We start from the raw sequence: 26,147 nt of genomic DNA, 5'->3' as shown, positions 1-26,147 counted from the left end.
ACTATCAACAGTCTCTTCCAACATCATAATGGGGGTAAATTCAGAACAAATCTATGTAAATACTATTTCAGTGAGCAAATAGTGAGCGTGTGGAACAGGCTCCCTAGGGAGACGGTTGAAGCAGGAAGTGTTGATTTTTTCAAACACAGATTAGATAGTTTTCTAATTTTCTTTTAGGAAATAACATTATGGGATACAGTACATAGGTAGTTTGGGACATATGTGCACGCACAGGAGGGTGGAAGGAGAACTAGATGGACCTTGGTCTTCTTTCGTCTAGCATTCCTTATGTTCTTATAATGAATTATAATGAGACCTAATGAATATAATGAGACCTCATAAATAAATTTACCCATGAGGAAGCAAGAAAATAAAATTTGCAAAAATTGCCCATTGCTCTGCTGAAGACCAATTTATTTAAGAAAGAAAATTAGATTTTCATTAACAGCAAACATTCACGTTCAAGCAAATCTGGCAATGGGCACTTATCTCAGTCATTCTTGCTTTCTTTAACTACTGTACCGACCCAGACGTTCCCATTGCTCAGCGGGAACCGGCCTGCTTCATGTCCCCCAACCTTCCCACGGGTTTTCAGCTAGTCTGCTGCCATTCTCTGGAACTCCGACTTGCTCCGTCCCTCACCTTGTTCAAGGTCTCTTTCCCCTACTGATTCCCTCACACTTGCCTCCCACCCCTAGCTTCGGTGCCAAGCTTGGATTGTTAAGCACCTTGGGATGTCCTCCTGACATAAAAGGTGCTATATAAATGTAAATTTGTATAGCATTTAATATTTTTAAAAAACATTTAGTGTGTCCAATTATTTTTCTAGTTTTCTTCTCACTGGCATCTGCCTCTGTGTCCCTCGTCTCCAGCCGCCTCATAATGGGGTCTGGTTCCCTCGGCACTGGTTACCGTTGCCAAGTGGTCATTATTCAGGTGTGAATCTTGGCAGTGAGTGTCGGCAGGCGACTTGACAATAGTGAGTTACAGCAAAGCCAAACTCTGCTCACCTATCGGTCACACATGAGCACAAACAAAAGAGGGTGCTGAAGAGGGATGAGAAACTGGGAAGTTCAGGACCAATTTAGATTCCCAAGTAGTCCAAGTGAGACAAGTAAACTGGAATTCTATCCACACCATCATTAGGACTCCTTTCTGGGTCCCCCGTTCCACTGCCCATCTCGTTTTCTTTATATTCTTGCTACTTAACTTTGGCAACTGGGTGCAACAGCCTGAAATTATGATTTCCTCTCCTATTTTCTGGGATATTTCTGTTAACCCGTAAATTCTTCACACCCATGATGAACATTGTAACTTTTTGCAGTGATCGATGATTTGGGGAGAGATGTATTTTCATCAGCTGCAATGCTCATGATTATTGTATTCCTTGTAAATATACAAAATACATATATATTATAAGCAGGCATAACCAGTACACTGAAGGTTCCTGAGACATTTAGTGTAAAAGGACTTTTAAACAGTAATTGACGTGAGGGGGAGACTGATGGACCTGCATGTTACTTTTTAACTCAATAAACTACAAACTATTTGTAGCAACACCTGCCCATATTACAATGGTATCAGCCAGCGATTTCCAAGCTCCAGCAGTCACAAAAGTGCAGTTTAGCACAGCACTGGCACCAAAGGGCAGAATAAGAAATTACAGGAATTATTAGCTCTATGGAATTTTCCATGTTTGCACATTAATTATCTCATTATATTATTTATTGCATAAACTCTATAGAATTGTTTTTAAAAGGCATAGTCTAAAATATATTTACATTGTTTAGTCCAACACAGCAGAAAAAAGTCATGACATTCCAGCATTTAGGCAAATAAAATGTAGGACAACTGGTTTGCATTAAAAGAGCAGTAAAAATGATTAGTAGCGGCCACTCCTAATGACAGTCCTGAAGTGTGCAGTTAAAGGGCCTCAGTCCTCATGAAAGAGTCCAAGCAACTGCTTAATTGACTGAACAATGTCTGCTCCTGGGCTGTAAACTCCCTATGATTCCAAAACAAATGCAAATATGCACATTGCATAAACATGAACCGTCACTTCATGCTGTCACGTCACGCATGCAACAGCAATGTGACAAATCTGAGTACCTCTCCCAAAACAAATCGTCCAGTACCTTTTGATGAATACAGTGTCCATTTATCCCCACTTTATAATAGCGAATACATGTAAAACATGTATAGCTTCTGGTGAGGAAACAAAACCCAAACACTTAATGAGGTTACTGTTGCTCTTTTTGCCTCTTTGGACACGCTTAAGTCCAGGTATCTTGCAGGTATCGCTTCTCGTCACGTAAACTGGCGATGATTTTCATAGCCTCCAGGGTATCCACTTGCATCTCTTTCGACACAATCTCAGTTAGTACATTGTTTACATCTTTAGCCATATTCTTGGCATCTCTGTTTAAAGACGAAAAAATAGAAAATAAGTAAAAATAACATTTGTAGGAGTCCGAGATATAACAGTACATTTGGCCTTGACAGGTGTTATTTTAACAAATGTCCAAAACTGCAATTACTCATTCCTCACTTCTCTTACTGGATATAGAAAGGGAAGGAGGTTTATGTAGTCAGATATCTATTTGGAAATTATTAATGATTCTAAACAGATACATGACACGAGATGAGATATTAATTCAATGTCATCCTCACCGTCCCACGATACAGAGCTTTATACAGTTGCTGACACTTTGAAATTTAAACAAAACAGAGTCAAAAACAGTTATTTGCAGCAATGGGACTGACTAATGGAAAACAGCGATTGACCAAGAATCCTGGAGCTAAGTACGGCAAACTCTCCTCGAGGTACCTTCTGCCGATCAGGTGGTTCCTGCGAGTTAGTTACCAGCAGAATTCTCCATTAGCAACAATGTATTAGCAAATCCAATTGCAAACCGCTGGCTTTTTTTTCTAGTCTGAATCTCTTGTTTATTAATATCTAGTTCAATAGTACAAGATACAATTTGACAGATTTTAAAGAAAAAAATAATGGTTGGGTGATTTTATTCAGTGAATAGTTTAGCCGTACATACTGACATGGTCTCAGGTTTGATTATTGTTCTGTGCTGAGATTATTGATCTCAGACAGGATAACAGCCGGGAGCAACAATTGGAGCCCCCCCCACCCGGGTTGGGTTTCTCCTGGTGTTCTCCAACACAAGCATTGTAGTTCTGCAGCCCCTTCCCCACCACCACCACCTACAGCTTGATCAGATCATCCTTCATTATCCGCTGTTCAAGAGCGTACAGCCATTGTGCCATTGTGATATCTAAATGCGTTTTAAATGACTAATGAGTGCGCCTTGATTACCTTGCCATGGTCTATATCCATTCTAAATAAGCAGTCTCAAAAAGCTAAGATCAGAGGACACAAGTGAAATATATCCTCATTTACGTCCTCTGATCCTTACTTTTTGGTTTACTTTTCAGTGCCTTGCAACGTCCTTCCAACGTGAAAGGCGCTATATATAAATGTAATTTTGTTGTTGTTGGACATTGAAATGTCTAGGTTTTGTCACCTGTGCTACTTAATATTTTATATGCTTCGACGAGTTCTCCTAACCCCAGACCCCTTCACTGTCAACTCATAATAGGTTATCAAGTTCCTTGCACGCTCAATTATGAGACAAGCAGAAAAAACTTAGAGCTCCGAAAAAAATGCAGAATATGCAACATAGGTAAACTTTATACATACAGTCAGGACATTATCGGTAAACTGCATGAAGATAAATGGGGACCACCGTGTAGGTGAAGTAATGCATGTGGAGTCAAGTGCAATGATTATAAACTGTATGTATCTTATGTTTAAGATATAAACCAGGGAAAAGAGCAGCACGTAAAGTTAATACGTAGAATGGGATAAATATTATTTATAGTATTATGACTACCAATAGATAACACCAATTAGGAAATCACTAAGTTGCTGCATTTAGATAGTTTTACGATTTGTAACAAAACTTGTATAACATTTTAAAAATTGCTGCTATTAACAAGGTCGGAGAGGGAGAGAGAGAGAATCTGGGTTTTTAATCTGAATTTAATCTAATCTTTCAGAAATTTCGGGATCAAAATGAAACCATTTACATCAAAATCAAAGCAGAAAACATTTTCCCACAGAACGTTTTAGGGTTATGTAAAAATGCACTGTCACAGGATACTAGATGCAGAATCAATTGTGATCTTTGAAAGGGAGATTGGTAGAACCTGCAGAAAAAGCTGGATACTTGAAAAAGAAGAAAGCACTTGTTTTGTGTATAAAGGGATAATGAGAAAATTTGGGGAAATTGGGAGTCAAATATGAGCTCCAATTTCTAATAAAATTACAAAACAGTCTTGACAGGTTAAATCTTGGTTTTCTGCAACATCTCAGAGTGAATGAATTTGACAGAATACACAAACACTTGCTGATAAATTTCTTGATTGTCTGTGGTTTGGAATACTGCACTGCCCAGACACTGCAACCATGTATATTTATCACATAAAAGGATTATACATTTCATTCTGTGCACTGGTAACCAAGTCATTCACTTCAGTAACATGCAATTATACGGCTAAATGCATCATTACTTCGAACAATCTCTACTTACCCACAGACGTAAAAACAACCGTTATCGTTCAGTAAGAGTTTTGCAACATCTTGGGAGAAGAGCTGAAGATTATGCTGAACGTATTTTGGCTTTTCTTCTGTTGCGTCCTTGGGGAGGTCTCTTGAGAAACAGACTTTCAGGTGGGTTAAGGTACCGTTATTTTGGAATTCATTCAAGTCATCTCTGCAGAACAAGAAATACCTTAAACCCTCTATCTATCACATGATAAAAATTACCATGGGCCTGAACTGAACCTGTTTATGTTAAGGATGGAGAAATTCTCTTTTCCAAAATGATTTAACTGGGGATATCATGCAGAGACTAAAAAAAAACTAAGTGCATCTGAAAGTGCTGATATTTCAGATAGGTAATTAGAATAATCCTTTTGAGGAGTGCAGGTGAATTTTTGCACCAGAATAAAAAGATAAGATGCAAGTGAATAATGTATGCGCTGTTCAAAGATCTGATTATGTTAAATACTCGGCTTAGAGACAATGGATACATTTTGGGTGACAAAGGAAATGAGGAATAGAGAGAAAAAAATATTTGAAGTGTTCAATTCACTCTTGTGCATGTTGTAAATGTACAAAAATGGGAGAGGAAATGAAAAGAAAGGCACCCACATTCGGTCTCAAGATCCTGCTTAAATTTGTCTTTGTCTACACAGAAATACGAAAGTTATGTCAATGCAAGTGAAAACATATCAGCACTGTTGTACTTACCTGAACAGGTAGTCCCGATCTTGATGACAACAGCCAAAAAATAACCAGGTTTCCCCAAAAGAACCATCAGGATTCTGTTCCCTTTGTTTTTGTCTAAAATTAAGGAGTGAAGAGTCAGAGGAAGCAGAAATTGGTTCACAATCTGTACTGATATTTGCCTGAGCTGGGGTGTGACTTCCTGAAGGGAGTGCAGGATCAGCACACCACCTTTCATTCCATCTGCAGCAAATGAGCAAGTACTTTATGCTACTTCAGTAACCAGAAATAATCAAATTGGAGCAATTGCTTTCATCCACTGTTCAGTTAAAGTGGGGAAATATTTTTACAAAGTAAACAAAATCAACAGTCTGTCAACAGCCATTAACTTTTCCTTTCGTGGAGTCCTGTAGCTCAGCGGTTAGAGCACTCGCTTTGCAAGCGAGAGACCTGAGTTCAATTCCAGGCAGAGGGCGAAACCTTGGGCAAGTTTCCTTACTCCACACAGAGCCTAATAATAATCCCTCAAAAACCAAAAACAATAATAAATTGGTCATTTTCAATCTACAACTGTTTGTGGGACATTGCTGTGCGCAATTGGCTGTCGCGTTCGCCCACAAATATAGTCAATTCACTTTACAGTGTGTTCTGTGAAGCACTTTGGGACGTCCTCCCGACGTGAAAAGCGCTATATCAAAATGCAAGTATTATTATTATTAATAAGAAAGCCTGTGCCCATTTCTTGTTTTTTTGCACCTTTAAGCAACGGGGGTGGGTAATGTCACTTAATAAGTGGAGTCCTGTAGCTCAGTGGTTATAGCACTCACGTTACAAGCAAGAGACCTGGGTTCGATTCCTGACAGGGCGAAACCTTGGGTAAGTTTCCTTACCCCACATGGCACTGTTTACCTAGCAGTAAGTAGGAACCCAGTTGTTTTCTGGGGGTAATAATCACTTTTCTGGGGGTAATAATCCCTTTTAAAAAAATGATAATAATAAATTGGTCACTCAATCCACGACTGTGCTGTGCGCAATTGACTGCTGCGTTTTGCCCACAAAATATATATTTATAGTGAATAAAGATGTCTCAAAGACGTGATAAGGCGCTATATCAAATGCAAGATTATTAGTATTATTATTAATAAAGTTGAGCTAAATTTAGGAGAAAGACGCATGGACTTCTTGGAAAGATTGTAAATTATTTCAAAATAAGAAAAGGCTAGAGTATCTGGCTGGTTCCTCTGCATTCCAGATGACTTGATCAAACAAGTTACGAACACAAGCAAGTAATTTTAAAAACTGTATCCCTGGTGCAACTCCCAAAATCCTCTTAACATGGCTGAACCACCTATGAGATATATCCCAGCTGGACAGTTATTTCTGCTACGAGGGGATATAAACCCAAGATTGATCCTAGAAGATGAAGATGTTGGAAACACAAAGTAAAAGGTTACTTTTTTAGTACTCAAAGGTTTATTAAGATGTGGAACACGTTACAAAAAGTGACAATTGAAACAGATTATTTCAAAAGGTATTGGATAAGATACTGGCAAAATAACGATATAAGAAAGCATATGGGAAACAGCAGGCAAATGGAATTACAGTAAAATAACACCAGTAGGGAGCAAGTATGGAATATTGAAGATGATCAATGGCTTTCTTCTGCGTTGAAATTCTATTAATTATTATCAGACAGAGATGCTGATTTGGGTTAAAATCCACGAGTCTATTTTAAAAAAATGGTGCAATCTCTTTCCAAGGATCAGAGATTTGTAAAATCAATCAACAGAATTGAAAATAAAATGTGCGTGGCAAGCTCAGAGAAGGCTTAACATCAGTGTGAAGAGATATGGCGAAAGCCTTTCCCTTCTCTCTAGGGTGCAGCTAATCTAAGGAAACTAATTCCTATAATATCCATCTCATCCCATTCCAATTTTCAGGAAGACATGTCGACAGTAAAGGACGGATTTCTTTTCATCAACATCACTCACAGAGAAGTGTAGCATTTAAAAGAACTACATCTACATCGTAGATGATCACTTCTGAGATTAAGGTTACTAGTCAGATGCCTGCCACTGTTGCTGTCCCAAGCTATAGAACTGAAACTGGGAACTCAAAGTATGAATTAACAAACTGTCCACTTGCTGGTACAGCTAATCATTCTTCAAGAGGAGTTAAATTCAGGAAAGGTCAGAGGAACAAAATTCCACTTGGTCTTAGCCTGTAAGACTATTTTGTTTTAAACTCTAGAATGCCACAAAATTGCGGATTATTCTTCAAATCCTTCTTAATTTGGAAGTAGTTCCTTATAAACCTTTTGGAAAACCAGTTTCCAAATTAAAATACAAATTTAAGAATTTTCTAAAATTGTGTGCAATCTTGAATTTTAAGATAACATCTCTGGACTTCACCTACCCATAGTCGAGCTACAAAAGTCTTGTCAGAAATATGGTGTTTTGGTTTCTTAAATCAAGAGATTTATGGTAAACTTTTCTTGAATTATCTCACCAAACGTAGAGAGCTTTATCATCTAGCAGGCCATGAAGTACAGAAAATACGATCAGGAAGAAGCCCATCAAGGTAAGTAAGTAGTCGTGGGTTATTTCCACCAGTAACTGGAGAGCACACATTTTAAGCTATTTTCACTAGAAATTAAAGGAGTGGTTAAAAAAAATCTTTACATGGAGTGCAGAAGTGGTGAGAATATGGAATTCTCTGTCACCAACCATAAATGAGGTAATGTCCATAGATTTTTAAAGGAAGTTAGATAAATACTTGAAGAGGAGGAATATTAAAGGATGTGGAGATAGAGCAGGAAAGTGGGATTAGATTGGTGCATGCATAGAAAACCACCAGACTTAGGCCAAGGGATCAGAAGTTATATTCTCATCACCAGAGAGACTGTTTTCAGTCTGGCTCAGTGGGCAGCACTCTAACCTCTTGTCCAAAAGTTGTAGGTCCTAGCCTTGACAACAGCTCATATTCTAGCCCAACAACTCTAGTGCAGAACAGAGGAGCACTCAGGTGCAGGGTGATGGCATGCTTCTATCAGAGCAAAGAATTGTCCTCTATTTAGCTCATCAATTCCCTGCATTATTCAACTTTTCAATCAGATTCTAAAGGAAGACCAATATTCTTCCCTCCAATTTCACCCGAGACATTAAATATGTCATTCGCCTCATTGCTGTTTGCAGAATAACAAACAGCAATGAGATTAGCTACCATGTTTGCCTAACATAAGTCATTGTATTTCAAAGTGATTGATTCATCAGGCAAAGCACTTTCGAGATATTGCAATGTGATAATGCAAGTATATATTTTACCTCACACATTGAAGCATTTCAGCCACTGATGGCAAAGGGGGTGGAGAGAAGAGAGTAAACAGAAGGTGAATTTACTAGGTTTACACTCTGTTTTCGATTTGTCATCTACACTATCTAATAATGAAACCGTCAAGGAACTGACAATAAAAAGCTGTTCCAATTTACCTCTGACTGAAATATCATTATAGGCACCCATAAAATAAAGAGTCAAGGGTGGCAATGTATACTGCACAAATAAAATAAAGAAATCATAGTTACAGTCTGCAATATCGGCACTCCACAAAATAAATAACAATCATTAAAAAGGTGCAGCATCATAAATCGTAGTAATGTGCGAAGAGAGGAGAATGATGTCTGATGTCTAACAATAAAGCAGATGTCCAGGTGCTAGTGTTACTAAAGTGCATATTTTGCTCTTTAAATTGAGGGAATTCACTCCTCAAGATACTATGTGTGTGTGTCGGTGCGGGGGGTGGAGGGGGAGAGGAGAGGGAGAATGAAAGAATAAATTATCATGTTGATTAATCCATGAGTGTGAAATGAAATTTACACTTTCCATCTTACATTGACATGAATTCTCATGGGTACAACTAGAGGTCTTAACCTCAGTATTTGAGTGAGTTGCTGATGAACTGGTTGCTGTGGTAAGGTGGTGCCCAGGCTCACCCTGTGGAGGAAGGAAATAGCAGAGGATCTCCCATTCACTACATCCAGAGCGTCAACAACTAAACTAGGCAAACTGGTCACATTGACAACCGGATGCTTTGCTAAGGGCATCCTTTGGTAATGTATGATACCAAGATGTCTTAAAACACTTAAAGAGTTGTTTTAAAGTACAGTGAATGCTACGTAAAATAATGAGTTTCTCCCCATGTCCTTGCCAACAACCCGCTAAATAAAATTGGTTATTCATTTCATGACTGCTTGTGGGACTTGAAATTGGGCTGCCACATTAATCTATAAATTTACAGTCACTCCATTTCTTTGGGACGTCCTTCTGATGTGAAAGGCGCAAAACCAATAGTCAACAGGATGATCAGGTGGAGCTCCATCATAGAATGTTTGGGCTAAATAACCATTTCACACATCAGAAATCAGTATATTCCATTACAGGAAGGATGTTTGGTAAGCAATTACTGTTCACATAAAATGCGACAGCACCAGAGAATGATTCAATTCTTCACCAAAAGTGGAAATTAAATACATATCTCAAGTTCACAGAACATTGCTGTAAGTTCTATAATCAGTGAACCCCTATGGTTTAAGCTGACACTCCAGTGCAGTGCTGGGGGTGTGTTGCATTGTCAGAGGTGGCGTCCTTTGTTTGAGACATTAAACCGAGGTCCCATCTCCCTGTTCAGGTGGACTACTCAAAAAGAGGAGTTTCTCCCCATGTCCTTCCCAACAACCCGCTAAATAAAATTGGTTATTCATTTCATTACTGCTTGTGGGACTTGAAATTGGGCTGCCACATTAATCTATAAATTTATAGTCACTCCATTTCTTTGGGATGTCCTTCTGATGTGAAAGGCGCAAAACCAAATGCAAGGATTTTGTTCTTTTTTAGTAATTGGCAATGTTTTTTAAGAATTTTTTTAACAAAAGTCTTTATAGGTCATCTAATACACTTTCCAATTCTTTATTAATATATATAGAAATATATATCTATATATAAATAAAGCATATTAAACTTTATATTATTAAAATAAAATATTTTTTATAAAATAAATATACGCTTTACTGTAAAGCGTAGTGACTGTATATTTTGGCAAATTATGCTATTTGAACATATCAGAAGGTAAACTTTAGACTAATTAAATATCCCTTTTATTCAAAGAATCATTAGCTTTAGTCCCACATTTCAAAGATTTCGACCAGTCACAAGATATTAGTATTGCACACATGAAGAAAATCAAAATGCAGCACTCCATTAATATCAGCTGTCAGCAGCCAATGCAAACACATCTATAGCAGGTACCGGTTACTCCTAAATAGTCAAATGTGTGTTTTTAAATAAAGATTCTCTCAATATTAACAGATAGTTAATCATCAAATTCAGTGCGTTCCTGTGTGGGTTTCATAAGTGAATTGCAGGATTTTACAAGCTCATTGTATAAACCTCGCAAACCTCGTATATTTATTGAATGGGTTTGAACATTAAAAAGGAATGTTGCCAAGGAACAATATTTCACTGGTGCGAATGCATTAGATCTGTGCACTGTTTCACTAGCTGGACATACTTCATTATTTTTATACTGTTTCGTTAGAAGAGTTACACATTATGAAAACAGTCACGAACAGAACAGCAATTTCCTTTCGCTTGTTTTGGAGATCTGCATACCTCATGGGCTTCATGGGTCATAAAAGTTTTCACTTGTAAAATTGAAAAAGCATGGTTTTCCACTCCTTTATTATTCTGGAAGCATCGATTTCTTGATTTACATTTTCCTGACTCCATTTACTTTTTGGAGACTCAGAAACCAACAGATGATTAACTGTGCTTGAATTGTAAGATTGAACATCTAAGCATGTTCTGAGCCTCAAACTGTTGTCCACAAATTATTTCCAAAAGAGAAATGGCTGGATGCTTCAAAAAGAGGCATAAGGAAGTGTATGGGGAGAAATTAGGAAAGTGGGATTCAATGAGGTGATTCCAGTGCAGAAAAATGAAAAAAAGGAGAAAAATGTCTTGTGGGACACTGTTGTGTCCAATTGGCTGCCACATTTTGTTAAGTAAAATATAAAGTCAATTCACTTTACAATATAAATTTTCACCAGCAAAATATTTTGTGCTATGTTGTGATAAAGTGGTATATGAAATGCAAGGATGGATAGGATAAAAATAGAGGAGGTACTTAAAAAAGGTTAGCAGCGCTCAAAGTAGAAAAGTCACCCGGTCCACATGGGATGCATCCTAGATTGCTGAGGGTAGTTAGGGAGGCTCTGGCAACAATCCTCCTTGGCTATGGGAGTAGGGCCTGAGGACTGGAGGGTTGCAAATTTGCACCCGTTCAAAAAAGGGGAGAGGATAAACCTAGTAACTACAGGCTAGTCAGCCTAACGTCGTTGGTGGGGAAACTTCCAGAGACAATAATCTGGAACAAAATAAATTTTCACTTAGAAAGGCATAAGCTAATTAATGACAGTCAACACAGATTTGTTAAAGGCAAATGGAGTTCTTTGATGATATAACGGAGAGGATTGATGAAGGTAGTGCAGTTGATGTAGTGTATATGGATTTTCAGAAGGCGTTTGATAAGGTGCCACATAATAGACGAGTTAGCAAAGCTGAAACCCATGGGATAAAAGGGACAATGGCAGCATGGATAAGAAATTGGTTGGAAGACAGAAAGCAGAGTGTAGTGGTGAATGGTTGTTTTTCAGACTGGAGGGAAGGATACAGTGGTGTCACCCAGGGATCGGTATTAGGTCCACTGCTCTTTTTGATATACATAAATGACTTGGACTTGGGTATAGAGAGCAAAATTTTAAAGTTTGCAGATGACACAAAACTTGGGAACAATGAGGAGGATGGTATCAGACTTCAGGAGGACATAGACAGATCGGTCAAATGGGCAGACACATGGCAGATGAAGTTTAATGCAGAGAAGTGTGAGGTGATACATTTTGGGAGGAAGAATGAGGAGAGGCAACATACAAAAAATGGTACAGTCTTAAAGGGGTTCAGAAGCAGAGAGACCTGGAGGTTCAGATACACAGGTCTTTGAAGGTCACAGGACAGGTTGATAGAGCTGTTAAAAAGTATATGGGATCGGATCCTTGGCTTTATAAATAGTGCCATAGAATACAAAAACAAGAAAGTACTGCTAAACCTTTATAAGTTATTGGTTAGGCCTCAGCTGGAGTAGTGTATCCAATGCTGGGCACCACACTCTAGGAAGGACTTGGAGAGGGTACAGAGATTTACCAGAATGGTACCAGGGATGAGGGACTTTAGTTATGGAGATGGACCAGTGAAGCTGGGATTGCTCCCCTTGGAGCAGATAAGATTAAGGGGAAATTTAATAGAGGTATTCAAAGCTATGAGGTATTTTGATAGAGTAGATAGGAAAAAACTATTTCCACTGGCCGGTGGGTCAGTAACCAGGGCACATAGATTTAAGATAATTGGCAAAACAACCAGAGGGGCGATGAGGAGAATTTTTATTACAGAGTATGGAATGCCTGAAAGGGTGGTGGAAACAGATTCAATAACAACTTTCAAAAGAGAATTAGATAAGTTCTTGAAAAGGAACAAAATTGCAGCGGTATGGGGAAAGAGCGGGGCTGATTGGGTAGGGTAGCTCTTCCAAAGAGCCAGCACAAGCACGACGGGCTGGATGGCCTCCTTCTGTGCTGTAATATTCTATGATTTTATTCTATTATTAAATTGTTATTATAGACACACCAGCGCAGATTTGATGGGCCCAGTGGCCACTTTTGGTGCTGTAACAATTTTAACAATGATAAAAACAACAACAAAGAGCCCTCACTAAAACCTGGCCTATCTCGTATTGTCAATTATTCCATACTTACTGACCCTCAAGCCCTGGTCTGGGCTCAGTGAGTAAATCGGTGATATTGGGTTTAGATTGTTTGTCCCACTTGGAACATTAGAATTTTTCAAAGAACAAACAATAATGGCTCCACAACGCCAAAGGCATATGCAAAATTAGCCATGATAAAAGTTGGAATTTATTTTATTGGCTTCTCCCCCAGAACTCATACAACAGGAAAAACGTACACCTTGTTATCTACAGAGCATTCGCTGACCAAAACATTAAGACTGATCTCAGTCACAGTCAGTAACCATATTAAAGTCACGCCTGCCGATTTAAATCAGAAAGAATATCAGCATAAGTCAAATCCTCTGCCAGTGAAAATCTGCGCTTTTCACGCCACACAGCATTGCTGCCAGATGATCTGATTTTACATACTTAGCTAAAGACAGAGAAAGCTTCAGCTCTGGAACAAAATATGTATTACATTCCCCACTTCACACTGTCTGAAAGCAAATGGAACAAATGATTTATACCAGACATGCTCAAATCTGTGAACTCCAAGGACACAGTAAAAAATCCTGCCCTGCTTCCCTATCATTAGCTTTGCACTTCATTTTGAAATTTCTTTCCATTCGCAATCAGTCCGGCTCGCTAGAATTGATCCTGGTATTACTAATCCGAAACACTCAGAAGGATCAAAGCTTTGTGAATTTCAGGGTGGTCATGAACCACGATTTTAAGGTCTGATTTCATCTGTACCACTTGTGCTTCCTGTGTGGCAATCTCACACTGCAAGATCCCAACATGCAACATTCCCCCCACCCAATGCAATACATTGCAACATTAGTTTTGAATTTCTGCTAAAAATGGGTTTTGCATGGCATACGCTGCAAAACCATTTTGACTAAGAATTGAAATCTGCTTCATTTTTATTAAAGCCCTGCAGGCTGTTACAGTCAAAGCAAGAAATTAAATTCTTGCAACTCACAGCAAAATTCCTGCCCGAATGGAAAATAGAAGCTTCCCTTCTTGTTTTCTGAAGGAGGCATCTGATGCCAAGGGGAAACTAAACACTGACAAGTACGGCAGCTGATGTCAGAGTGCATAGGGTTGGTGGATGTGCGAAGCTTGCACGTATACTCTATTGGGAAGAGAACCCTTTGTCAATTATGCAAAAAGAACTTAGATTTAACACCCAGAAGAAATTGTCCTGAAGAAATTGACCCCTCAAACATGTCTCTGACGCATCGTGATCCAGGCAGTTACTAGACATCCAAACCTCAGATATATTACTGCAGAATAAGTACCTTGAACAAAGTCTGAATTCTGGTGTTGCATAATGTTTGAATCCAAACTCATCATTATATTCATCAAGGGAGTTGTTGTGTTATGCGTTCCTGGAGATTACAGCCATTTTATAACAACAAGAAGGAGATTACATTTGTATAGCGCCTTTCACATCGGGAGGACGTCCCAAGGTGCTTGACAGTTTACAGCATTTCAGACCCAAGCTGGGAAGGGAGGGAGAAAGGAGGGGAGGGGAAGGGGGGTGGCCGATGGCATGGTCGAAGAGGAGGGTTTTGAGACGGGACTTGAAGGCTACGGAGGGGGCGAGGCGGAGTGACTGGGGGATGGAATTCCAGAGGCTGGGGGCAGGGTGGCTGAAGGCTCTCTTGCCAATGGTGGGTCAGGGGACATGGAGCAGGGCCGGAGCCAGCTGAGTGGAGAGAGTGGGCGGGTTGGTAGGGGGTTAGGAGGTCGCAGAGGTAGGGTGGGGCGAGGCCATGGAGGGCTTTGTAGGTGAGGACCAGGATCTTGAACTGGATCCTCTGAAGGATAGGGAGCCAATGGAGTCAGGCGAGAGTGGGGGAGATGGGCTCACAGAGTTTGGTGCGGGAGAGGACACGGGCTGCAGAGTTCTGGATTATCTGCAGTCTGTGGATGGAGGAGTTGGGAAGGCCGACAAGCAGAGAGTTTGCATAGTCGAGCCTGGAGGTGATGAAGGCATGAACAAGAGTATCAGCGGCCTGAGGGGTGAGGTAGTGGCGGAGTCGGGCGATGTTACGGAGGTGAGGGAAGGCAGAGCAGGTCATGGCTTGGATGTGGGGAAGAAAAGACAGTTGAGGATCGAACAAGACACCAGGTCCCTGACTGGCTGGTGAGTTGAAGTGTGCAACCATGGAGGTTGATGCTGCCAGAGCCTGAGGTGCTGAGGCGCTGGCGCGAGCCAATCAGGAGGGCCTCAGTCTTGTTCACATTCAACTGTAGGAAATTTGCCCTCATCCAGGACTTGATGTCCGACAGGCAGTCTGTCAGGACAGCAGTGGTCCTGGAGTTGAGGGTGGAGGCAGAAAGATAGAGTTGGGTGTCATCCGCATACATATGGAAGTTGACCCCATGTCTGCGGATGATGTCACCAAGGGGGAGCATGTAGATATTAAAGAGGAGAGGGCCAAGGGGGACCCCAGACGTGACAGTGTGGGGGCTGGAGGAGAAACCGTTAGAGGCAACAGAGTGGAGACAGTGAGAGAAATGGGAGTTGAACCAGGCAAGGGCAGGTCCGTGAAGATTAAGTAAAGAGGAGAGGCGGTGTATGAGGATGGAGTGGTTGACAGTGTCGAAGGCGGCAGAGAGGTCGAGGAGGACAAGGAGGCAGTGGGAGCCCTGATCACGGATGTTCAGAATATCATCAGTGACTTTGACCAGGGCTGTTTCCGTGCTGTGGGCAGCGTGGAAGCTGGATTGGAGGGGTTCAAAGAGGGAATCTCAAGAAAGAAAGGAGCAGAGCTGGGACGCGATGATTCGTTCCAGGACCTTGGAGAGGAATGGGAGGTTAGAGATGGGGCGGTAGCTGGAGAGGAGGGATGGGTCCAGGGAAGGTTTTTTCAGGATGGGGGTGATGATGGCTGTTTTTAGGGGGCTGGGAAGTGAACCGGTGGACAAGGAGAGGTTGTTGACATCGGACAGGAGAGGGCCAGAAGGTGGAGCTGGGAGATGAGGAGAGAGGTGGGGATGGGATCAAGGGAGCAGGTGGTGGGTTTGGGTTTGTGAAGAAGATGGAAGCAGAAATGGACTACTCAGACCATTAAGACTATATACCATTAAGCCTAAAGCAGCAGCTCAATTCCTTTCTTTTCTCTAGATCTCTAAATATCCTTACTCACCAAGTGTTTATCAATACTCTCTCTCAATTGACTCGGTATCTATAGCCTTTTGAGGCATTACATTCCTCAGTCTCATAATATTGAATACATGATTCTAAAAATGTTAGTTAACTTGAAGCACATTCCAAACACGATTTCTGCAATACAAAGTAGAGTTACCATGCTACAGACTCTGAATGATTACATTTGTCATCTAACCAATGTAGCATCCATAAATTCTGAAAAATTGCAAAGGCATCCAGTTTACAAATCAAATTTGAGTGTTGAGGAATGACCCTCGAACATTGATGAAATCTTTTGAGTTCAAAATTGTAATTACAGTCAAGCTTGTCTTCAGCAATCTCTCAGGGAACTGGGCCAAAGTGGCCTTTATATAAGGATCGCTTTCATGTAAAGGTTCATCGGTGTGTGAACTACACTGAAGAGGCTGTTCCAGGGTGGTTGTTAACGGGGGCAGTTGCTGATTGGAGGTGACTGCTTGAACAGGTTCGACTGTACAATGATACTGCAAACAATCATATTTCACAGCGAAGAGAACGTTGACTCTTGCCAAAATACAAATAACTGACACAGAAATAGAATGTGTGTACAGTAACGACTTGACATCAATAAATCATTTACCTGTGCTGTAGAAATCCTATGAAGGGTGCGAGACCAGTACCAGGGCCCACCATAATGATAGGAACCACAGGATCGTTTGGCAGATGGAAAAAGGCATTTGGACGACTGTAGATGGAAATCTATAAAACAAAGTTTTTTTTAATGAAAATCAAGAATAACATATTTCATGGAACTGTATCCTAGAGTCCCTCCAGCTCCCCTCCTCTCTTTAGACTTAAAACCTGCCATAAGATTGACCTCTTCGGTCACAATTGCAGACATCTTACCCCACACCCACCTCAGCTCCCCCCTCCATCAGTTCCTCTCCCCACACTCAGCTCCTCTCCTCCCACTCAGCTCCTCTCCTCCCACTCAGCTCCTCTCCTCCCACTCAGCCCCTCTCCTCCCACTCAGCAACCCTCCCACCCTCAGCTCCCCTGGACACTGGTTAACCTCGGACTCCGAGTAAAACAGAGATAATGCCCAGCCCCGATGCATTTGTATTCTTAGAAGTTTTAAATGACAGTTAATTTGGACAAAAATCTAGCTATTCCCACGTGGGGTCACCTCTGCGTCTGATTACGGGAGGAGTCAAATTCCGATTGATTCACTGCTAATTGGTCCCCTTCCCATCCAATGGGAACGGCAATGAGAGAGAGGTGGCGTCATTGCTGCTCCTCTGCTGGGTGGGAAGAGGTAAGAGAACTTTGGTTAACCTCGGACGCCATTTAAGCTGGACAAAACGCCCGGCCCCTGTGTGTCTGGTCTATGGGGCTTCCACTGTATTTAAAGCTATGTGGTCACAAAAACTGGAATAAAAATAAATCCATATTCCAAATCATTAGCCATCAGGCATCAAAAATGTCATTGGTGAAATCTATTTATCATCTTCAACTCAATGTAATGATTTGTAGGTTGACAGGGCAGCATCATGTTATTTAACAATTCCTATTGTCCTCTTCTTTTTCCCTCTGTTGTATCTTCATTTGTTTTGTAAAGTTACTTTCTCCCTCATAGCTAACCTGCCAAACAAGAAATACTGTGCTCTCAGCCTGTCCTCGCTTGCACCCGACCACATCTCTCATCCATTATTTTGGCTGATTTACTTCTTCTACGAATCCAACTTCAAAAAATGCTTTGACTTTTAATTGTGTATTTTCCTTCTTAAATTTCCCAAAATGAATGTGTTAGTATTCCTCTGGAAGGTGAAGCTTCCACTTGCTATTTAATTTCGAACACTTTACAACAACTTGCATTTATGTAGAACTCTTCACGTAGAATAAAATCTTGGGAGCATTTTCAGTGATATGGTCAGATGCTGATCACAGTCGTGGGGGGAAGATGAAGGGGAAAGGGGTGGTAATCATGGAGGTGGTCAAAGACAAGGTGAGCTTAATACCATTTTGCACAATATTAAAAAACATCAACTTGAATAATGCACTACTGATATAACCAGGCTGCTGTAATGGAACAAGAAAGTGTTCCACCTTTTTCTCAGATTCATACCTGTGGCATTATTGTTATTAACCCATTCTGCAACCCATTGGCATCTTCTACAGGCTTGCCTTGATACTGAAGCATTGGCGTGACTTGTTCCGCAAGCCAACCTGTGCAAACCCCCCTTCGGGCAACAGGGCGCTCCGGGCAGGATGGGAACTCAATAATATTGAAAACAAAGTGAATTTTGCCAGGATAAAAATTAGGAGAGCTGAAAAACAAATGTTTAAGAACACACTATGAAGCACTAAGCATTTATTTCTGCCTGTTATACAAAGCTTAGCATCTACTCTCAGCAAGTGACTTATTATTGAGCGCTAAACAGAGCTCAGGCTTCTTCGGCAGGTACAAATTTTTAATCAACAATATTGCTAATGCCTGAAAGCTGGGTATGGTTCCCAGGGCTCCGATAGCTTGTTAAGTTGACATTATTTATATACACACTGATATACAAGATATACAAGTCCTGCAGTTTTAGCAAGCTATTTGTAAGGGGGGTGGGAGAGGTGGTGGTAGGTGGGAAAGAGAACCATGTCCAATCCTATTCTCAACTGACATCCACATGTGAACACTCTCCAATGAAGGTTGCTGGACAATGGTGAACATCAGGCAGCCCAGCTCATTGCCCATCGCCCCCCCCCCCCCCCACCCAGCATCAGAACTGTAGCTTCATCCATCCTCCCCCCATTGATTCCTGCCTGCTCTGGCTGGATCATTGCTATACCAGTTATTTTATCACTGAGCCATTATGAGAATTCTAAGACTTCGCATATTTAATTACAACAAATTGCACATCCAAATATATAATTTTTATAACCATCAATTTAAAATTACTCCCCATTAAAAAAACACCAGGTTGAGGGTTGGGGATGTTTATCTGGTTGTCTGACATATGCAGAAACCATCACCTATTCTGAACCAGATAGATTTGCAGATATGTATGCCACCTACGCATGGAAATTTCCCATATGGAATGAATACTGCACTGCAGGACTGATGACTCTGCTTACTCAATTCCTGAGAATATTAGGCTCGGGTTACTGACAACAGCAATCAGCAACAAATTACATTTGTATAGCGCCTTTCACATCAGGAGGACGTCCCAAGGCGCTGGATGATGAGGGATTTAGACCCGAGCTGAGTTTTCACAAAATAGCTGATATGATATTTGCTTCTATCAGAGAGGTGTAAGTAGGTTTTGAATCTAAATCACAGTACCTAATACAGTATTTGTTACCTTGCAGCTGAATATGATCGGACTTGTAGCTTCGGAAGATGCTCTGAAACAGAAAAGCATTTATAAAGATATATAAAGGTATAAAGATATAAAGCTGGGATTGAAAGGGAATGCACTGAGAAGCAACAAATATGATGTTAACTTCTGATAATTCGACCCTGGCTTAACTGATCATTAACACTCAAGTCATCATTGCTGTCAATATCCCGGCCACATTTATTTATGTATTGATATACAGTATACGCCTAACTCGCCACTCTAGATAACCAATAGCTTTTATATTATAGATAAGTGAGTTCTAACAATTTATACAAAGACTTGAAAGAAACCATTCTTGCTGCATATCAAAGCTTGTTGCTGTTGATGTTGTTGTTGGTTCAGTAATGATAGTGCAGCCATCTAACTGTGACGTCAAGCTGCTCCCAAAAGGCAGCACAGTAACATATGAACTTCATCACCGTTACATAAAACCAGTGCAGACTCAGAACTAAACAAGATGGATTTCTGCACCAATACAAACTGCAGAAGATAGTAAAATTCTGCCTTACGCCTCAAGATTTCAGTAAATGGGGTAACTTTTAGTACAAACTACAACATTTGTATTATCCTTCAAAACACAAGCCGCTGAAAGGGAATTGCTTCACATCAATCAGTCAGGTATAAAACGGTTTAGAATAGGAGAATTTAAGGTCATTGCAGACCCCATACTGTAAATACTCCAGAGTTATTTTTAAGTAACACAGGTTACTTGCAAAGAACTCTGAAGAAATGGATATATCTCAAAAGGAATTAGTGATAAAGTAGCACATTCATTGTGAATATGCATCATTAATTCTATGAAAACATGCTCCAGCAATTACTTTTTGAAGGCATGGGAGTCTGCCTACTTTCCAAAATTTCCTCAGAATATTTTGATATTGATGTAAACTTCCAAAATGAAGAACCTATAGGCAGAAATTTGGCTCAATAAAATATTTTGAGAAATTAAATGTGCATTTTCAAAGATAAATCACATGCAAGAATCATTTCCATGCACTTTTTATTAGCCAAAGCTGGTAATCTAGATAATGAGTAATATTCTTAATATTCACTGTTAGACTGGAGTTAGATTTCCCAAGCTGAAATTATACTGTACCTTGACAAACTACAGCCATGAAATGTGGCTTTTTTTTCACAGTGGCGATTATTTATGCAGTTGCTAGGAAACAACTTTCCGACCTGCACAGCACAGCATCTACACAAGGATCAGTGCACTGACGTTTTCTAATATACCAAAGCAGTAATTTCAGAAAAAATCCTGATCTGCTACAGTCACATCAGTTGAATTGTTGTGCAACTTGGATTAGGACACAAACAACGACTGTGCTTTACTTCTGTCTTGAGTTAACGTGCATCTGAACAAGCTGATGGGACCTCGATTTAATATCTCACGCGAAGGATGGCAACCCCGGCAATCCAATGCTCCCCCAGCACTGCACTGGAACGTCAATCTAGATTGTGAGCTCAAGATCCCGACAGGGATTGAACTCACAACCTTGTGCCTCAGAGACAAGAGTGTGGCCAACCGAGCCAGGCGGACACTGACTATAATGCGGTCACAATAGCTGCTCTCACTGCTCATGTGCTCAGCCGGCTGGCTTGCTTCCTACGCTAGAAAAANGTCAACTTTCAGGTTACCAGGACTACGCCGACACCACGAACGTGAACAAAACAGGAAGTGATGTTGATGATGACCTGATAACCCATTAGCCAGGAATGTTTAGCTTCCTAACTCAACCAGTATTGCATGGGAAAACCTCAGCAAAGGCATTTCGAAATCCGAACCTTATATCCACACTCCCAGCAATTTTCTCCTTTTCTCTCTTAAGGGAATTGAGTATTAGAGGCATAGTTATAGGGGCTCCAGACACCCTCTGTTACCATGCCCTGTTTCACACGTGAACCTCAATAGTTGTAACCCTGGAACAACCAAAGAGAACAATACTTTCTTGGGACGGCAGAAGCAAATACAGTAATTTCAACATAAAATACTCCCAAATACATTAAAACTACTGAAGTGAAACAAAACAAGTCGTTTCTCATTTCTTCACAGAGACACAATATGTTCTCCCAGCTGGAAGAGTTGCACTTCCCTGATTAATGTTGTAAATTGATCACTAAAGACTTCTCATTTGTAAGAGTAAACTTCTTTCCTGGACCATTCAAAAACTTGTAGTACAAGGTTCTGTTAATGGGAAGATCCAATTGTTCTCATTCCTGCCCTAAAGGTTAAGAAGTCTTGATCCCAGCCTCCATTAATGTTATCAATGATTTCCCTTCATTTCAAAACTCGGTCAAATCCTATACTCATTTTCATGAGCATGAGCCCGGCTTGAACTAGTTGGGCCATATGGCCTGTTACCATGCAGTGACATTCTATGAAATATTATAGCTACTGATCGATGAACTTTTAAACTGTAGCACAGTCTGCCACTAAATTAACAGAATAAACTCAGCATTCAACACAAAAATTGTATTGTTTAATCTAAAGAACATTTAGTGGATATTATCCAGATCTGTATCACTGAGATGTACAAGGGAGTTCTGAAAGAAAATGAATGGAAGAGAGCAAATATATTAAACATTTATTTTCTGGATGTTTTGCAGCGCTCTGAGATGTTATTCTATGTGAATATAAATTCTATATAAATTCAAGTTGTTGTTTTTAACCAGGATGACATTAAACCCGCTTCCCAACATCTCGCAGATACAGAATTTTATAATAATCCTTGTATTAGTATTGTGCCTTTCACTTCAGGAGGATGTCTCAAAGCGTTTCATAGGATTTACAGTGAAGTAGAGTGACTGCGTATTTGCAGGCAACACATGGAACAAGATAGGTTCAAGAGGCTGAAAACCAACAAATCCCCCAGAATGGATGAACAAGGCAAGAGATTTGTGAAGCAGTGACAGAAATTCTGAGAGTCAATAATAATAATCCTTGTATAGCAAGGATTACATATAGCACCTTATCATGTCATTGAAACTCTTCATAATGCATAAGAAATTTGATTTGACATTTTGATTTTATTATTTTGACTGGGTCTTTAATCATAATTTCTACTGCTGTTGAACACTATTTAGGACACTGGATCAAAGCGTGGAAGAAAGGGTGGAGGGAGGGGGGCAGAAAGCAAGATTCAACACTAAAGTCAGAGCAAAGTTAAATATTGAAAAATATCATGGAATGAGAAAAGACCCATCAAGCCTGCCTTTTTATAAAGTCATATCCAATGTCCTGCACCCAACCACGCATATCCCATTAGAGTATTAGGTCTCATCAGTCTACAACCATTTCTAAACCACCCAGCCCTGCTCCTGATCAAGTATTTACACAAGTGACAACAAAGCTCTTCTCCTACCTTACAGCCCAATGACCTGATTTTACATCCTTGGTACTCTTCTCTGACATCTGTGTAATGAAACTCCCTTTGATCATTGTATATAGCTACAACAAAAACATTACAGTGAAGAGATAACAGAAATTTTGTATCCTGGATGCAAAATGATACCCACAAATATGTATCTATACTAGAGAAACCAACCAATCGGCCAGTAAATTCTGTTTCACCCTACACAAATTTATTGGCTAGAGTATAAAATACTAGAAGTATCTGTCTCTCTCTCTTTCTTTGGCTTATTTACAGTTGGATTTAGGCAAAATCCCTGTTGGTTTGGGCTGCCGCAATGCACAAACACACAGATTATTCAGCGCTAATTGGGCAGAACCGCCGATTAGAGAGGCAAACAGGGAGACCGCGATGGGAACTAGAGCGGTGGTGGCGGTGGATATTGGATTGAAGGACTGTGTGGTGAGCTACTAAACTCTGATCTGGGCTTTGCAATAATTGGCCAAGGAGATGTTGATCGTGGCTCAAAGAGAAATTGTTCTTTCTCCAGCAACTTCTTCAACTGAAATCTACAGAACAAAGACTGGATGTACAGAAAATGTAACTTCCTAGAATATTACAGCTCAGAAACAGGTCTTTCAGCCAATATTGCCTGCGCTCCCGTTTCCCCTCCCCCCACACACACCTATTCTATTCGAATTCCCCTTTGAAAAAAAATGCCTCTGCGTTCTTCCAAGAATGTACGTTTTTACTGGAGTCAAACACAAGTAAATGCACATCAACTCTCCCAATGTAGAATGCACTGTGGTTCCCTTGATAAACTGGTGTGACAATGCATTGCCCTGTGCAGTATTGAGTTATACAAATTTGAAAAGTCCTGGGTTCAATCACTGGTATATGCTGAGTTAGCTGTTCTCTTGCAGGAGGAGGGTGGTGATACAAATAGTGTGGTGGGACGCAACAATTGACCTCAGTACTTCAGGGCTTTTGGAGATGAAAAAGAGAGTTCTCTCTCCTAACTGCTCTTCAATGACCTCCAGTGAAATGTACACACATGTGAACCTGAGATAAGCGATGGTTTAGTTATGATGTCTACCCCATTGTCATAATACTTGCCCAAACTGTCCAGGTTCACACATAAAGAATAGCTGCTTAGTCAAGACAACAACTTGCATTTATATAACGCCGTTAATGTAGAATAATGTCTCGGAATACTTAGTTACCCTAAGGGCAAGTCATACCCAAGTAACTATGTCCCACAGACCATATCATTCCCCCTTCCAGGAAAAGGAGAAAACAAAACAAAATGCTACTGATCTAATGTAAACTTGATCGTTCACATAGTCAGTCCATTGTGAACAGCATTAATTTAGACCAACAACTGGTCAGCTCAAAAGGGCCAGTTAATGGATTCTGCGACTGAGAAAGATAATAGACACAACAAATTTTATTCAAACAACTAATTTTTTTGCAACAAGGCATCAATGCGTGAGGGCAAGCAATGACTACAGTACTTATTTTTTGCTCGACTCTGCTGCCCTCTTTTGGTTCTTTTGCTTTAAAGGCAAGTACTCATCACCAGATTGGGTACATAAGGCAGCACAGCTATACGTTGGGATGATAACCTCTCAAGGGAGCAAGCCAAGACAAAAGGGCTTTCAAATAACTAGACATTTGAAAATTGTCTAAATAAATTCTCTGGCTCTTTAACTTTGAAAGTTCGCTATTTTGTGGTTTGATAATTTAAGAGGTTCTTTGTAGAACGGTGCACATTTAGGACCACAATATTTTATACATCATAAATAGTTCATAATATACTATATAATAATAATCCTTGCATTTGATATAGAGCCTTTTCACCTCATTGAGACATCTCAAAGCGCTTCACTGAATATATTGTAAAATGGATTGACTGCATAGTTTGCGGGCAAATCACACAGTTGCCTAAAAAATTTTTTGAAATGCATGTTTTTTNCAGCTGAAAAATAAAAACGATTAAAAAACAATTCTGCTTGAGGCACAGCGGTTCTTGGAAGACCACACAACAGCAGAAGCCAGTAATCAGAGTTTCAAAGCAGCTACAGAATATATATTTACTGGTGCACTCAGAGGGACTTGCTGAGAGATACAAAAACAATACTTTACACAATTTCCCCAACAGGCTTAAAGATAAAATTGCACAATTTATCAAACTCTCAAATGAAACCAACTTTCATATGCTGTATCTCTAGATGTGAAATGCTTTGCTATTTTATTGCTTGGCAGCCTTGTGTCATTCACTTTTATCTTCAAATGTAGAGTTTATTGCTTTTAAATGCTGTTGATTCCCAAGTAGGAATTTCTAACAAAAGTTACTCCAAACACGAATCCCTTAGGTATTCACACCAGTTAACAGCAATCCTCATCTTCCATGTATGAGCAAAAGTTTATTTCAAGGGGCAAACTCAGCAAACTTTAGAAAAGCAGCAAACTTTTAGTCTGATAATAGTTATACAAGCACCATGAAGCAATTGTGCACCCTACGGGCAGCAAGTATACACTCCACATACAAGGCAATTGCTGTTAAATGAACTGACTGTAGGAAACATAACAGCCATCGTGTCAGGAAGGACTCACAACCAAGCATGAGAAGACCATATTGTTGGCTAGGACACCAGGAGAGGCACTGTTTGAATACCACCACCAAAATCTTGGTGTTTATATAGTGCCCTTCACACGAGTAGCGTCTCATAGCACTGGGATCATCATGGGATCTAACATTCACCTGAACAGGAACTTAGGACTTCAGTGTAATGTCTCAACAAAACAATGCTGACTTGACGTGGAACCTGAATCCTCAATCTTCTGACCAAAAGGCACGAGTTCTACCAACTGAGCCAAGAGGAGATACTGTGTCAAGCGACTGGCTTCATTACAAATGAATGCGCTAGTCCAATTTCTCCTTTTCTCTCTCTTCCTCCCCACCCCATCATCAGTAGCTTCTATTTAAACACCTTGTTTCAGATATAAGACAACTATATCGTTACCATACTATAGCACCAACACTAAACCAAACGGTTAAACTTTCTACTGTTCTGTCTCCTCCCCCAACAACTTCCCCAAACCCCAAAATAGAACCTTTCTAATAGGGGTT

The 26,147-nt window shown here is 40.2% G+C and overlaps 1 protein-coding gene across 5 annotated transcripts in view; it reads right to left on the bottom strand.

The window, feature by feature from the left end:
- Positions 1-397: 397 nt before the first annotated feature.
- mtrr (5-methyltetrahydrofolate-homocysteine methyltransferase reductase) overlaps positions 398-26,147 on the bottom strand; it is a 41,263-nt gene continuing 15,513 nt past the window's right edge. For all 5 annotated transcript variants that reach the window (XM_007905298.2, XM_007905299.2, XM_007905300.2 and 2 more), the window contains 6 exons: positions 19,626-19,668; positions 18,398-18,599; positions 16,913-17,031; positions 5,327-5,419; positions 4,605-4,787; positions 398-2,418 (listed from right to left, as the gene is read on the bottom strand). In XM_007905298.2, the coding sequence (XP_007903489.1) occupies positions 2,274-2,418; positions 4,605-4,787; positions 5,327-5,419; positions 16,913-17,031; positions 18,398-18,599; positions 19,626-19,668 (785 nt within the window). In that variant the 3' untranslated portion in view covers positions 398-2,273. The remainder of the gene's footprint in view (positions 2,419-4,604; positions 4,788-5,326; positions 5,420-16,912; positions 17,032-18,397; positions 18,600-19,625; positions 19,669-26,147) is intronic.

This window comes from Callorhinchus milii, unplaced genomic scaffold (genome assembly GCF_018977255.1).
Source record: "Callorhinchus milii isolate IMCB2004 unplaced genomic scaffold, IMCB_Cmil_1.0 Scaffold2, whole genome shotgun sequence".
In the NCBI taxonomy this organism is placed as follows: domain Eukaryota; kingdom Metazoa; phylum Chordata; class Chondrichthyes; order Chimaeriformes; family Callorhinchidae; genus Callorhinchus; species Callorhinchus milii.
This window is presented reverse-complemented; position numbering and strand designations above follow the sequence as displayed.